This window comes from Branchiostoma floridae, chromosome 17 (genome assembly GCF_000003815.2).
Source record: "Branchiostoma floridae strain S238N-H82 chromosome 17, Bfl_VNyyK, whole genome shotgun sequence".
In the NCBI taxonomy this organism is placed as follows: Eukaryota; Metazoa; Chordata; class Leptocardii; order Amphioxiformes; family Branchiostomatidae; genus Branchiostoma; species Branchiostoma floridae.
In genome coordinates this window covers 6,556,342-6,568,793 of record NC_049995.1, presented here as the reverse complement: position 1 = coordinate 6,568,793, position 12,452 = coordinate 6,556,342, and the positions used below count along the sequence as shown (strand labels likewise).

General features: G+C 42.7%; 1 protein-coding gene across 1 annotated transcript in view; it reads left to right on the top strand.

The window, feature by feature from the left end:
• The window catches only part of LOC118405006, a 20,818-nt gene extending 8,411 nt beyond the window's left edge, over window positions 1-12,407 (top strand). Inside the window, exons 14-30 of the mRNA XM_035804406.1 lie at window positions 8-117; window positions 281-595; window positions 779-1,054; window positions 1,282-1,584; window positions 2,258-2,440; window positions 3,443-3,592; window positions 4,168-4,293; window positions 4,827-4,973; window positions 5,371-5,373; window positions 6,551-6,720; window positions 6,987-7,163; window positions 7,865-8,026; window positions 8,690-9,037; window positions 9,603-9,756; window positions 10,867-10,964; window positions 11,500-11,653; window positions 12,205-12,407. Coding sequence (XP_035660299.1) covers window positions 8-117; window positions 281-595; window positions 779-1,054; window positions 1,282-1,584; window positions 2,258-2,440; window positions 3,443-3,592; window positions 4,168-4,293; window positions 4,827-4,973; window positions 5,371-5,373; window positions 6,551-6,720; window positions 6,987-7,163; window positions 7,865-8,026; window positions 8,690-9,037; window positions 9,603-9,756; window positions 10,867-10,964; window positions 11,500-11,653; window positions 12,205-12,407 — 3,079 coding nt within the window. The remainder of the gene's footprint in view (window positions 1-7; window positions 118-280; window positions 596-778; window positions 1,055-1,281; window positions 1,585-2,257; window positions 2,441-3,442; window positions 3,593-4,167; window positions 4,294-4,826; window positions 4,974-5,370; window positions 5,374-6,550; window positions 6,721-6,986; window positions 7,164-7,864; window positions 8,027-8,689; window positions 9,038-9,602; window positions 9,757-10,866; window positions 10,965-11,499; window positions 11,654-12,204) is intronic.
• Window positions 12,408-12,452: the final 45 nt, after the last annotated feature.

Here is a 12,452-nt window from a genome sequence, read left to right as displayed (position 1 = left end):
ATGTGAGGTTGAAGGCCGAGCGCTGGGTGTTGGTGTACCAGGAAGGTCCGGGCGCCACACATACAGCGCTTATTCTGACGGAGCTGGAGGATCTGGATATAACCCAGGGTCTGACAGGTGTGTACTTTTTGTGTTATTATTGGATATAATCTTAGTTACAAATTTTAGGTATGGTTCATTGATTAAAATTGAGCCAATCTATATTCCTGGGTCGAAGCCTTATCAGCTCTTTGTTCTCAGATAAAGGAACTGTAGCTTACTCAATCTTACGTTTTCACAGCAGGGGCCTTGGCTGGGGATCTTCAGGTCAGCGTCATACGCGCGACCTTCCAACTCTACTTCAGCCGTCATCTGGCCTCTCTTCAAACGGACTACACCAGCATGATGTCTACAACGGACTTTAACAGCCTGGTGGATGTCTCTGCTCCTGTGCCAAGTCGGATTGAGCTAAACGAACGTTTCTACTTACAACGACTCCCAGCGACATTATCATGGTCTGTGCAGGCCAACCCCCAGGTCGAGTTTAGCATCAGTGTATCTCCAAGTACAACTGACAGAGTCATTCTGGTCAGTTTTACTCAACCTAGTGTCGAAGGTGGGTATAACACATAGTCTTTTGAAGAAGGTAAATTAAGGTTTAATTATGGTAGAATTGTCTGACAACTATTCTAATCCATTATGTGTATTCTTTGTGGCCAGTGTAGGCTATTCATATGCCTTGCAAACGAAAGATGACAGACAAGTATGATACACTCAGTTGTTGTTCTCTTTTTTTCAGTGTTCGATTACACGGCTATGAGTGCTGACGTAACGGTCTGGGAATTGAACTTGGACGCTCCACTGTCCGAAGAACTCCAGCTCGAAGATTTTCACTTGTCGCTAACAGAGCTTCAGAGCCAAGACGGAGTGCCACTGGTCAATCTTATAGCAACAGCCAATGTGAGATTGAAGTCTGAACGCTGGGTGTTGGTGTACCAGGAAGGTCCAGGGGTCACACATACAGGCTTTTTGCTGACGCAGCTTGAAAATCTCGACATAACCCAGGGTCTAATAGGTGCGTATTAAAGCATCTTATTTGCAAAGCTTTTTGTTCACTTTGCATGCTGTAGCAGTTGGTTACTATGTTCTACTGCCGCAGTTGTCTTAGACACTCAGCAGCTGCAATCAGTCTTTCTTCAACTCTCTCCACTTATGTAAAATGTGCATGCATACTGTATCCATCTCAAAAGCTTGTAGAATTTGCAGTTTGCAACATAGATGTAACATTTCTCATTCTTTCAGGTGTATTTCCATCGCAACTTTCACTCAGCACAACAGATGAAACTATGCTGATCTACTTTGAACGTCATCTCACAAACCTACAAGCGCACTACACCACCATGGTGACCACAACAGACTTCAGCAGCTTGGTTGATGTTTCGGCTCCTGTGCCGAGACGAATCGAGCTGAACGAGAGGTTCTACCTACAGCGACTTTTACCAGCCTTTTCATGGTCTACTGACGTTAGCAGCGAGACACGTGTCGAGATTTCTGTCTCTATAACACGTGTGGAAAGGGTTATTCTGATGTCCTTCATAATAGCTGGTGAGTTTCTGCATTTTGTCTGGTTTTGTGTAAATTGAGGTAAATCATTGTCAAAGATTGGCTAAACTATCAACAGGAAGTCAAATAATATTTTTTTTCGGGGCAATGCCCTTAAACATAAGTTTGATTTTGCTGTTCTCATGATAAGCTTCATGATATATTAGGATTTTTGTACACCTCGAATTATCAGTGCCAATGTGCTTCCTCTATTTGACCAAACGATCTATAAATTTATGAATTCCAAGTCGTAAATTTATAGATCGTTGTTCTTAGTGAAACTTGCGGAAATAGCACGATGTGTGATTTTGTGATAATAATGAGACTGGTTTTGCTTGAGTTTATATTATGAAGAAACTATTTGCACGAGTGAGAATGAGTGAACAAAACGTGAATATTGTTGTAATAGTTACTTGTACCATGTACTTATTTGTATGATTTATTCATACAAAGATGATCACTACTTTATGTTGTATAATTATGAACTTATGATTCAATCCTGTGTAAATTCAATCCTGTGTAAATAATGATTTTCTTGATTTGTTATGATTTATTTTGTACTAGGCTCCCTTGGAAATCAGTTACATCAACTGAAGGGACGACCCTAAAGGTGAACGAATAGATAAAAATAAATAAAGAATGTTTCCGAGACATTGTTGTCGTTGATGTCCTGCAGGACCCATAGATGGGATGTTCGGGCCGTGGAGTAACTGGACAGAGTGCACGGCCACGTGTGGTGTGAGCGTGCAGGTCCGCAGTAGAACCTGTGACAGCCCGGCTCCACAGAACGGCGGCCGCTACTGCCAGGGGGACGCCACCGCGTTCAAAGTCTGTGTTGGTCAGGACTGCCCAGTTGGCTGTAAGTTTTGCCAAGAAAGTTATGCCTTCGGTAGCGGTTGTATGTCTTTATGTATTATCAGCATAACTCGAGAATGCTTGATTGGATTTACTTGATGAGACCTGGAAACGATTAGACTTTGGGCCCCCTAGCGACTTAGCGGTATTGAGAGTGGGAAGCCACCGCGTTTAAAGTCTGTGTTGGTCAGGACTGCCCAGTTGGCTGTAAGTTATTTGTTACTGTCGCCAAGTAGGTTATGTTTTGGGTCCCCTAGCGACTTGTTACGGTACTGCGAGGGGGACGCTACCGCGTTCAAAGTCTGTGTTGGTCAGGACTGCCCAGTTGGCTGTAAGTTATTTGTTACTGTCGCCAAGTAGGTTATGTTTTGGGCCCCCTAGCGACTTGTTACGGTACTGCGAGGGGGATGCCACCGCGTTCAAAGTCTGTGTTGGTCAGGACTGCCCAGTTGGCTGTAAGTTATTTGTTACTCTCGCCAAGTAGGTTATGTTTTGGGCCCCGGGCCCCTAGCGACTTGTTACGATATTGCGAGGGTGGCGCCACTGAGTTCAAAGTCTGTGTTGGTCAGGACTGCCCAGTTGGCTGTAAGCTATTTATTACCTCCACGAAAAATGATTTCATGTGTCTGTCCCTGTGTGTGTCTGTTTGTTTGGGTTTCTGGATATTTGTGGTCAGCATAACATTAGAACCTGGATGGTTTGTTGTGATATTTGGTATGTGGGTAGGTGTTGGGAAGGTCAAGGTCGATTTTGGGCCCCTGGTGTGTGACCTTGGTACTGCAGCAGAACGATTTCTTAAAATCTCTTACAGTCTTACTGCAGGTAAAAATTAGACAAACCTAGCCTGGAAAAGCCTGGATGTTTAGTCCTGTGGTTTAGCAGCACGTTTTATTTTATTTTATTTTATTATTTTTTTTTGGTCGCCCGCGCGCATTAGTTTTGGGATCTCCAGAGAATGTCATTCATAAATCAAGTCGGCGTGGCTTGTTGCTTGTACCGTTTACAGTTGTGGACTGGTGTGACCAAGTCGAGGATCGGTGCGGAGTGGAGTTTCACGGCGGTGTGTGTACTATGAGACAGCGGGACTACGTCTGTTACTGCCAGAACGGTTACAACCGGATCACGGATAACCTGGGCAACTTTCTGCGATGTATGGGTAAGTTATCCTCCACCAGGCCTTCCTACAGGGGTACGTAGATCGTAGAGCCACACCTCAAGCACAAAACGATCGCAATTGAGTAGGGGTCCTTCCCGGTATTGAAGCGGTTCAAAGCCCACAGTGCTACAACGGAATGATAAGTTGTGAAAGTTTTTTCCTCTCTTCAATGATAATTCTAAACCGTGAATTTCCTACGCACACTGCTGTTATAATCAGTATAGTTCTGAGAAGATTTTAATTAAGGTGCGGACATTGATCTTCAAGATAAATGTATGTATTTCTAATAGCTCAGATTTACTTCCACTTCTGCATTACTCGTAGTACTAGTGAGCCATGTTTGAGTTGACGGATAAGATCAGTGCTGATATCATCTTTCATGCTAGAATGCTTAAAGGTTAAAACAGTTGCAGATATGTACCCTACAGAACGGCTATTTTTGGCGTGTTTTATGCGTTTTTATCGGGCAATATATTTAGTACCGCTTTCTTTATGTCTCTCAAGGCCCGTCGATATCTGTAGAGATCTCATATACCTATGCGTGTATATTGCAAAGTTATATTGTCTTGTTTCAGACGTTGATGAGTGTACGACCGGACTGTCGAACTGTGACCCTGAGGTAGGGATCTGTACCAACACTCCTGGTGGTTTCACCTGCAAATGTCCCAAGGGATTCACTGGAGACGGAGTTGTCTGTATAGGTGGGTCATATTGTGATAAGGACATTTCTCTTATAACCATGGGCCCAAGTCCTTTTGAATAAAATTGGTAAACGATCCGCTTCGCTCACCCAGTGTATTTGGTTCTTTTAGGTCACTGGAAAACAGCAAATTTCATGCCCATGGGGCTTATTGAAAATGACTATAGTTTTGTTATAACAATACACTGCATGAAAAGTAGGATGTACCAAAAGCGGTAAATGTCTGGTAAGGTTTGCTTTATGGCAAATATTGCACTGGGTACATAGTTTCTGAACCATTGCTCTTGAAGGGAAAGCACGACAGTTTAAACTTCTGTTGCAACTGGGAGGTCCTTATACGTGGGTTGATGGACTGTAGGTATCCAGCTACATAATACGTTATAAAAATGTCTGTTTGAGGCCTCACTCAGTTGTTCTATTTACGTTTTAAGATGGTCTTTCAATGTAATGTTGAAAGGGTTCGTCACACGTGTATTGTCCTGTTGCAATCATACATTGGTCTTCCCCATAATGACCAGTTTGTATTTATTTTAGACATCAACGAGTGTTTGGACCCTGCACTGTCTAGATGTGACGAAAACGCCCACTGCACCAACAGCATAGGAAGTTACACCTGTGAATGTGTGGAAGGTTTCGTTAGCATTGCCGACGAAGGTACCGCCTTTACTGGGCAGTGCAAAGGTACATCTTTCATATCTATATCTTTACAAGGGGAAAGCAATGATGATGCCCTCGCTTATCAATGACGTATGTCGGAATTTGAATGAGTAAAGAGAATTCTGAGAGTTTGGGGTAAAGGGTTTGAGATAAACTTACAGCGTTTAAGATAAACGAAGGAGTGTCTTTCTAAGAATGGATAACTGCTACTTGAACGAGATTTTTCCTATATTCCATATTGATGATTAGAAAGTGTTTTTGAGTCGACATCTATGCTATTTGTCTTTAGAAAAGACAAGACCTTATAATAACGAATTTATCTCCGTTTGTTCTTATTACTTATATCAATATTTTGCGTGTTCTGTGGAACTGCTGCCTTGGCCCTCATTCGTCGAATTGTTATCAACATTGTAAACGTCAGGAAGTAAGTTGTGAGCTGCTTTTAGTAGTCCACTGTGTTCTGCTGCTGCGATGGTCTTAGCCGGGCACTCTGAAGCTACAATTAGTCGTTCTTCAACTCTCTCCACTTTGTCTTGTTCATCGCCAGCTTATACCACCTTTCCACTAGGACGGCGCTCTCAGCGCTCTCTCTGCGACCTACAAATTTGACAGATCGCTCAACGAATTGTATAAAAAGGAAACAAATCTTTTCACACTTTGTGTGTTTTGTTGTCTTTTTGGTCACACTTTTACATTTTGTATGATATAACCAGTGTGAAGCGAAGGATACACATATTCTATTCAGGTCGCAGTGAGAGTGCAGCGCGGTCGCCGTCTAGTGGACGTTGGCCTAACTGAGCTCCCTTAGTTTTCTTTCTGGTCGCAAAAGTGCTCAAACTGCTCTTAGTGAGATCAAACGCTGTTATGGTGTGCTCGGATGGTGCCGCTGGACAAAGGATGAAGCCGGTGTTATCGCATGTAGCAAAAGCAGGGTGGCCGTAAAGGTGGCTGATGTTACGCAATGGGTGGTAGCAGCCAAAGCAATGCATGAGTTTATGCGGCTCTATAGTTCAATGATGCTTGTAACAAAAATGTACACTGTGCCATGTTACCAGTTCTAAGAAATCTAATCTAATCTTAATTCTAATTGCCCGCTATTGACATGTATGATGTACCATTCAAATGCAAAAAGCAATGTGACAAATGCATCCAAACATTCAGAGTTGTACTTGCATGGAATATCCGTGAAGCTGTCTTGTTCTGACGTAAAAGAAATGGTTTCAGGACATGTGACAGATCTATGGAATTGTTAAGTTTATCGGTATGGCGGTTTTTAAAATGTGTCCTCTGACGAGGAACACCAGAAATACATAAATACAGTAACTACAATACCAAATTATAGAATAATTTTAAGGTAGATTAATAAAGCATTTTGTACTAATCTATCGAATAGTACAGCATTTTGTACTAATCCACCAGAATGGAATTGAGTGCTGGAATCCCATACTATGCACCCTTGTATCAAGTAGACTAGCCTCCCAGAACTGTAATTATGTATCAGTAGATGCCATCCTGTGTACCTTTCGCAAGAAATCATTATGTATATCAATTACTAAATTGCTCAGAAGGCCAGTTTATAAAGATTTGTTTCTCGCTTTTAGCCATCGACCTTCTCCCATACGGTGCCGTTGCCGGGGACTTCCAGCTGTTCATCAGACTGCACTACGTGTGGCAGTTCCCGCCGCTCATCGTCACCGAGACCGTGTCTCCTCCCATCTACGTGGAGTACGGGGTTCCTCTCATGGCTGGGAAACTTTTCCATTACCTCTACGTGAGTACATACGTCCGAAGATAGTTTCACCACGTTTTGTAAAATCGTCTCCCTCGTCACAAAGGCCTCTTTTATTCTTCTGCAGACGTTTCAACGACTGGTCTGTCATTTTTCATCAGTGTATTGGTGGTCAGTTTTGTAACGATGTGGACACTTCTTTTCCCAATCTTGCGCTTGAACATACACGTCAGATCTTCTATTCAATATATTGTTCATACAGTCACTAATCCATTTTAACTTATTCTTCTACAATATCTTCCTTACAGATTATAGAAAACGGTCTCGTCATCATGACTGACAGGAGGATCATTGTCCCGACGTTCCGCAATCCCCTGTCGCTTTCCTCTGCCCTTCGCTACGTGAACGTAGACAACATCGCTGTGTTTGCACCCTTCTGGACCAACAATCGTTTCTACAATCTACTCCTTGGTCACGCGCCAAAGGTGAATAAAATACTTGCAGACCATATGGTTTCAATCAGTCACCATGGCTAAATAAAAGAGAAAACGTTATAACTTTTTTTTTGTATTTTGAAGACGTTCACAGGGAATTTGAGCCCCAACTGATTGGCAATTGACAATTGTCAATGTCACAATTGCATAATATATATATTCATTCTTTTGATTAATTGCATGGAGATGGAAGTACTACTAGTATTGTTTTGGATGTACTGGTTTGAGTCCAAATGATCTCAAGAACCGCTGAATGCATTCCGATGGGTTGGTTTCAGGTGGGTCGGTAAATGTGGTTACGTCGATATTAAGCCCCCCGTTGGGCGACCTTGGTACTGCAGCTTCCTTTTGCTGATACCGTGATCAACCTAATCAACTTCTATAATCATAATGTATGTAACTCGCATATTTAACCATTCTAAACATTTACACGGCAACCATTATGATGATATCTACCACGTTTGATTCCTAGGTGTGGTACCCCTACATCATGTCATATATCATACTTTGCCTTGACCTTGTTTTATTTTGTTGTACATACGGAGCAGAACATTTTTGCTGAAATTTCATTACTAACTTACATAGTACGATATAACGCATACACTATTGCTTATCTTAATGATTCTTAGCATTGGCAACAACACATGGCAACAACGAACTAAAAGATGATATCTGCCACGTGTGATCCCCAGGTGTGGTACCAGATGTACACGGTGCAGTCCCACGTCGTCATGACAATCGTCAACAGACTCGTCATCCAGCAGTTCTCTCCGTCCTTCTCATTCCGCGCCAGACTCGTGTTAGTGGTGACGTATGACAGCATGGTACCGCCATGGATAGCAGCTACCCAAGAGGTCAGGATCAAACTCAATCTCATGGTTACATTTCGATGCGGTCATTCCTCTGCTCTGTCCGCCATCTTGATTCTTGACCTGCCTATTGTTTTGTTTTGTTTGGTCGTGTCAGTGAAAGCTTTGACGAGCTTTTCATCGTTCTTTTTTCTTTAAGCTGCCGTTTTAGCTCTAATATCCTTTGCGAACTCTTTGACAGATGTGTATCTGCTTTCGTAATAATTCAATAATGCATATATTATGTATATTATATATGTGTTTTACTTTAATATTTTGCATTCTGATGTACCACAAAGATAGGGAGGATACGTTGCTATACCGTACGGTAAAACAATATCACACAACTTAAAGACTGATATAAAACTAGATGGTGTACATGTACTGTGTCAGTTTTGTCTTCACGAAACAACATACCCTAGGGAACCAGCCGGGATCGTCAGCTAGGGCAGTTTATTCGGTGGCCCAAGGTAGTCAGGCCAGCCGATCTCCTATTAGCGCCCCGGGAAGTTTGATAACTCCTTCGGGCTTAAACTCTCTGGAGCGCTAATGTGAGATCGGCGGGCTGACTGCCTTGCGTCCCAGAACAAAACTCGCTAGTTACCCGATCTTGTCTGGCACCTAGGGAAGAAACGACAGCGAAACTGACCTTATATCTTTGATTTACAGGTAAACACCGTCCAGTTGGTGATCGCCTCTGACTACGTCCACACCTATGTGTTGTACAAATACCCCAGAGGACGGATGAAGTGGACTCCTGTCTTCAGCACCAACGAGGTGCAGGTCTACTCCTTCCCTGCGCGGATCGGCTTCATCATCCGGACCACAAACTCGTTCGGCATCCGCACCGAGTGGAGCGTGGAGGACCCGAACTCCGGACAGTGGTCCAGGATGACCGGTCGGCCGAACGCTTTTAGGATCAGTGATCTGCTCCCTAAGGGGCTTTTGGCGTACCGAGTAGAAACCAACAGTGACACATGGGTGAACCCAAGACTTGCCTGTCTATCTTGGTTTGAGGTAAGACAGTTTTATTTTATTTCTTTTGTTTCATTTTATTTATAGCTTCATTTATCAAAATTCAAGTGCTGAAGTGACTCTGCAATTACCCACACATTACCTAATGATCACTTTGACTTAGGACGGTCGCGAGCTCAAATATGCGTCACAATTTTGCAATTCAGAACTTGACAGACATCACTGCCATTGGACTAGCCCACAGATGTATCATTTGTACAACAGTGTGGCCCAAGGGCTATAGAAATTAATATCGGCACCAACCTATATGCCGAAATATGTGAGAACTATTCTGTCTTACCCACAGTTACCCCAACAATGTTAAACTTGTTTCATAGCTTGAAAGTTGATTTGTGTTGGTAGAAGTCTATATTGAATTAGTTTAACTGTAATATCCAACACATACATTTTCGACTGAACAGCATCAGTCTTTGTCAAGGAATGAACAATCCACTGTCGTGACGTCACGTTATGCAGATATATAAAGTTGATTCAGCTGAATTACGTTTAGTTACGCTGAGTTGATGTACTCATTAACAGTCTAATCCAAGCAATTTTTCATTCCCAGGAAGAGGAGGATCCCATGACGTGGGGCTCGTCACTCATCGGACGGTGTCCCCCCACCATGGCGCACGCTCTCCAGGAGTACGGCACATACACGACCACTCCCAGCGACTACAGCAACGCCATCTGCTTTACCAGGCTTTTCAGCTCTTCATCAGGTCTGTAACTAAATTCTCACGTGTCAGTAATGTAGCAGTATATTGGTATAACCTACGATCAGTTACCAACCCTGGAGTCCCGGAGGCGGGATGCGACTGCACGTGAACTGAGAAGGGTGGTGGCTGACGCCACTCATCCTTGCCAGGAGTTTCTGCAGCAGGCTACAGAGTGTCAGTACCAGCTACGACGGGCTCCTCGTTTTAAGCTGCCAATGAGCCGGTCCAACAGACATTCCCAATCCTTTATCCCCAGGGCCGTTGCTCTGTTGAGTGACAATTAACGCACTATCACATCCGTATGACGTGTACCGAACTCATCGTTACAAATATTGTATAGTAAACGTCTGTAATTTGTGATTTTAAGCAAAATTATCAGTCAGTGTAAAGTATGCTTTTAAAATTGGATTAACTTTTGAGACAATGTTTAACAACGAAGCTTGTAAGCACCAACACAATTCAGGCTAAATCACCTGCAAAGTGGTGATTTTAATAAAGTTCAAAGTTCAAAGCAGTGTATCGCGGCATTGCCGTTTGGGTTGTTGATTTCGAATCTAGAGGTTCTGGGTTCGCATCCCCAACGAATCTTCATGCTGTCCCTTTTTTGGAATTTTTCTTCTGTGATAATGCATACATAGATTTAATAACACTTATAATGTAGCAAAACTTATGATGGTGTTTCTTAGGTGTGCATATGTTTGTTTGTTTGTTTGTGTGTGTGTGTGTGCGTGCGTGTGTGTGTGCGTGTGTGTGTTTGCGTGTCTGTGTGTGTGTCTGTGAACACGATAACGGAGGCGACGAGAACTTCTAGTGGATCCAGATTGACCTGATATTTGGTACATGGGTAGTTCTTGATCCACCAAGATGGAAGAACGCCTACCTAGGACTTTGTGAGGCATCGAAATAATAAAATTTGTGTCCACCTAGCGGCTTGTAACATTTATTTAAACTTGTCATGCAGTTATCATTGTATCATGTATGCAGCGAGGGGATCCGTCAATCACATGTCTGTGGGGTCGGTTTACAACTTGAGAAGGTAATGTGTCAACCTGTTATGTCAATCCTTCCAAAACGTGGTAAATCTCAAGTAAACGCCTGTCTCCACCATTGCAGGAGGGAACATGGACTGCTGCTATGAGATGTCCTCCGGAGCTCTTCTCGGGGGAAACCGCGAGAATAGCGGTGCAGGGTTCCTTCGGCGTTATGAGAGGGTAATATAGCACGTCTTTGGTACATAAGATATTCAAACTAGAAAAATACAAGACTTAGACTTGGACTTGGACTTGGACACGTCCTTCCAGCTATCGTAGAATGGAATATGTTATAACCAAGCACAGTAAGGGCATCTTCTCTTGGTAATTTTAAAGAACGCTCGTGTTACGACGAAGGGCGGTTATACCGGCTATATAGATACAAATATAGATACAGCTGTTGACGACTTGGAGGTCCCTTTTGATCGTCTGTCTTATCTATGTCGGGGCAACTTCTGTGTCCTTTTCCATGTGGAGTCCAGAACATGTCATTGTTGTATTCAAAGACACTCATGTTTTTTAGATAGGTGCAATGGTAAGGTAATATGTACTGAATTATTCTGCCAGTTCATTCCTGTTACCCAGACGAATAGTGATGGATGTAACTCAAAACGTCCGGAAGTTAATGTCCGCTTTGTGTCCAGTTGTAGAGACTGAATTGCCTTGAAATACTTTACTTTTTGATAACCTTCATAAATGTATTCCTGCATTTCAGACACCCCTGTCGGATACCAGCAGTCTTTACTACACCAGAGAGTACTTACCTTACCAGTGGTGCACCATGCAATCAGCTTCTTCTGCCTACTTGGACATGTATGTCAGTAGACGGATCAGATCAACCAGTAGTTCATACAGTATGGTCATTCAAGGTAAGAATTATGGAATAGCATCATGATCAAAGCGAGAAAATTTGTCATGTAACAGCCTGATGACACGAAGTGTAGATCTCTACATTTTGAGCTATGTATTTTGCTGTAAATTATGTTTTAGTTCGTAGTGCCCGTACTCGTAACGACAACATTTCTCTGTGTGCTTTACATTTACGACTGCATTCAATTCATGATCATGTTTGTGATGTCAATGATTTTGGTGTAATAGTAATTCAAAACCATCTCAAACATGAGAACCGTCACATTGTATTTTCTTTCCAATTTCCATTTCCAAAACATTCCATAATAGTCTGGCCAATTACTTTCTATCGTCTACAGGATTCAGAATCATATATGATGTCCATTCTAGTACCTATCCTTTTAAAAAATTTTTAAAGTTTAAATACATCAACACACACATAACGGACATGACAGAAAGATTACAAAAGTAAACACACTAAAATTACATCAGACACATATGTACATTACATACCCTGTATACTTCTATTTTGCCCTATGTACAAACTCGATATATTAATCATTGCACCCAGGCACTGGATTTGGAGACCCTCATTTAGCCAGCGCTGACGGCATTGAGTTCACTTTCAACGGGTTCGGCGAGTACGTCCTTCTGCGCAGTCGCAGCAGCGCCCCCTACCGATTTGAACTGCAGGGACGCACCTCCCAACCGTCGAACCGGAACGAAAACGTCAAGGCTACGATTTTTACGTATGACAGTGTTTTATGGGCATAATTCTCCTTTCTTGGTTTCAAATGGTGTTTTCTTGCCTTTCCGGTC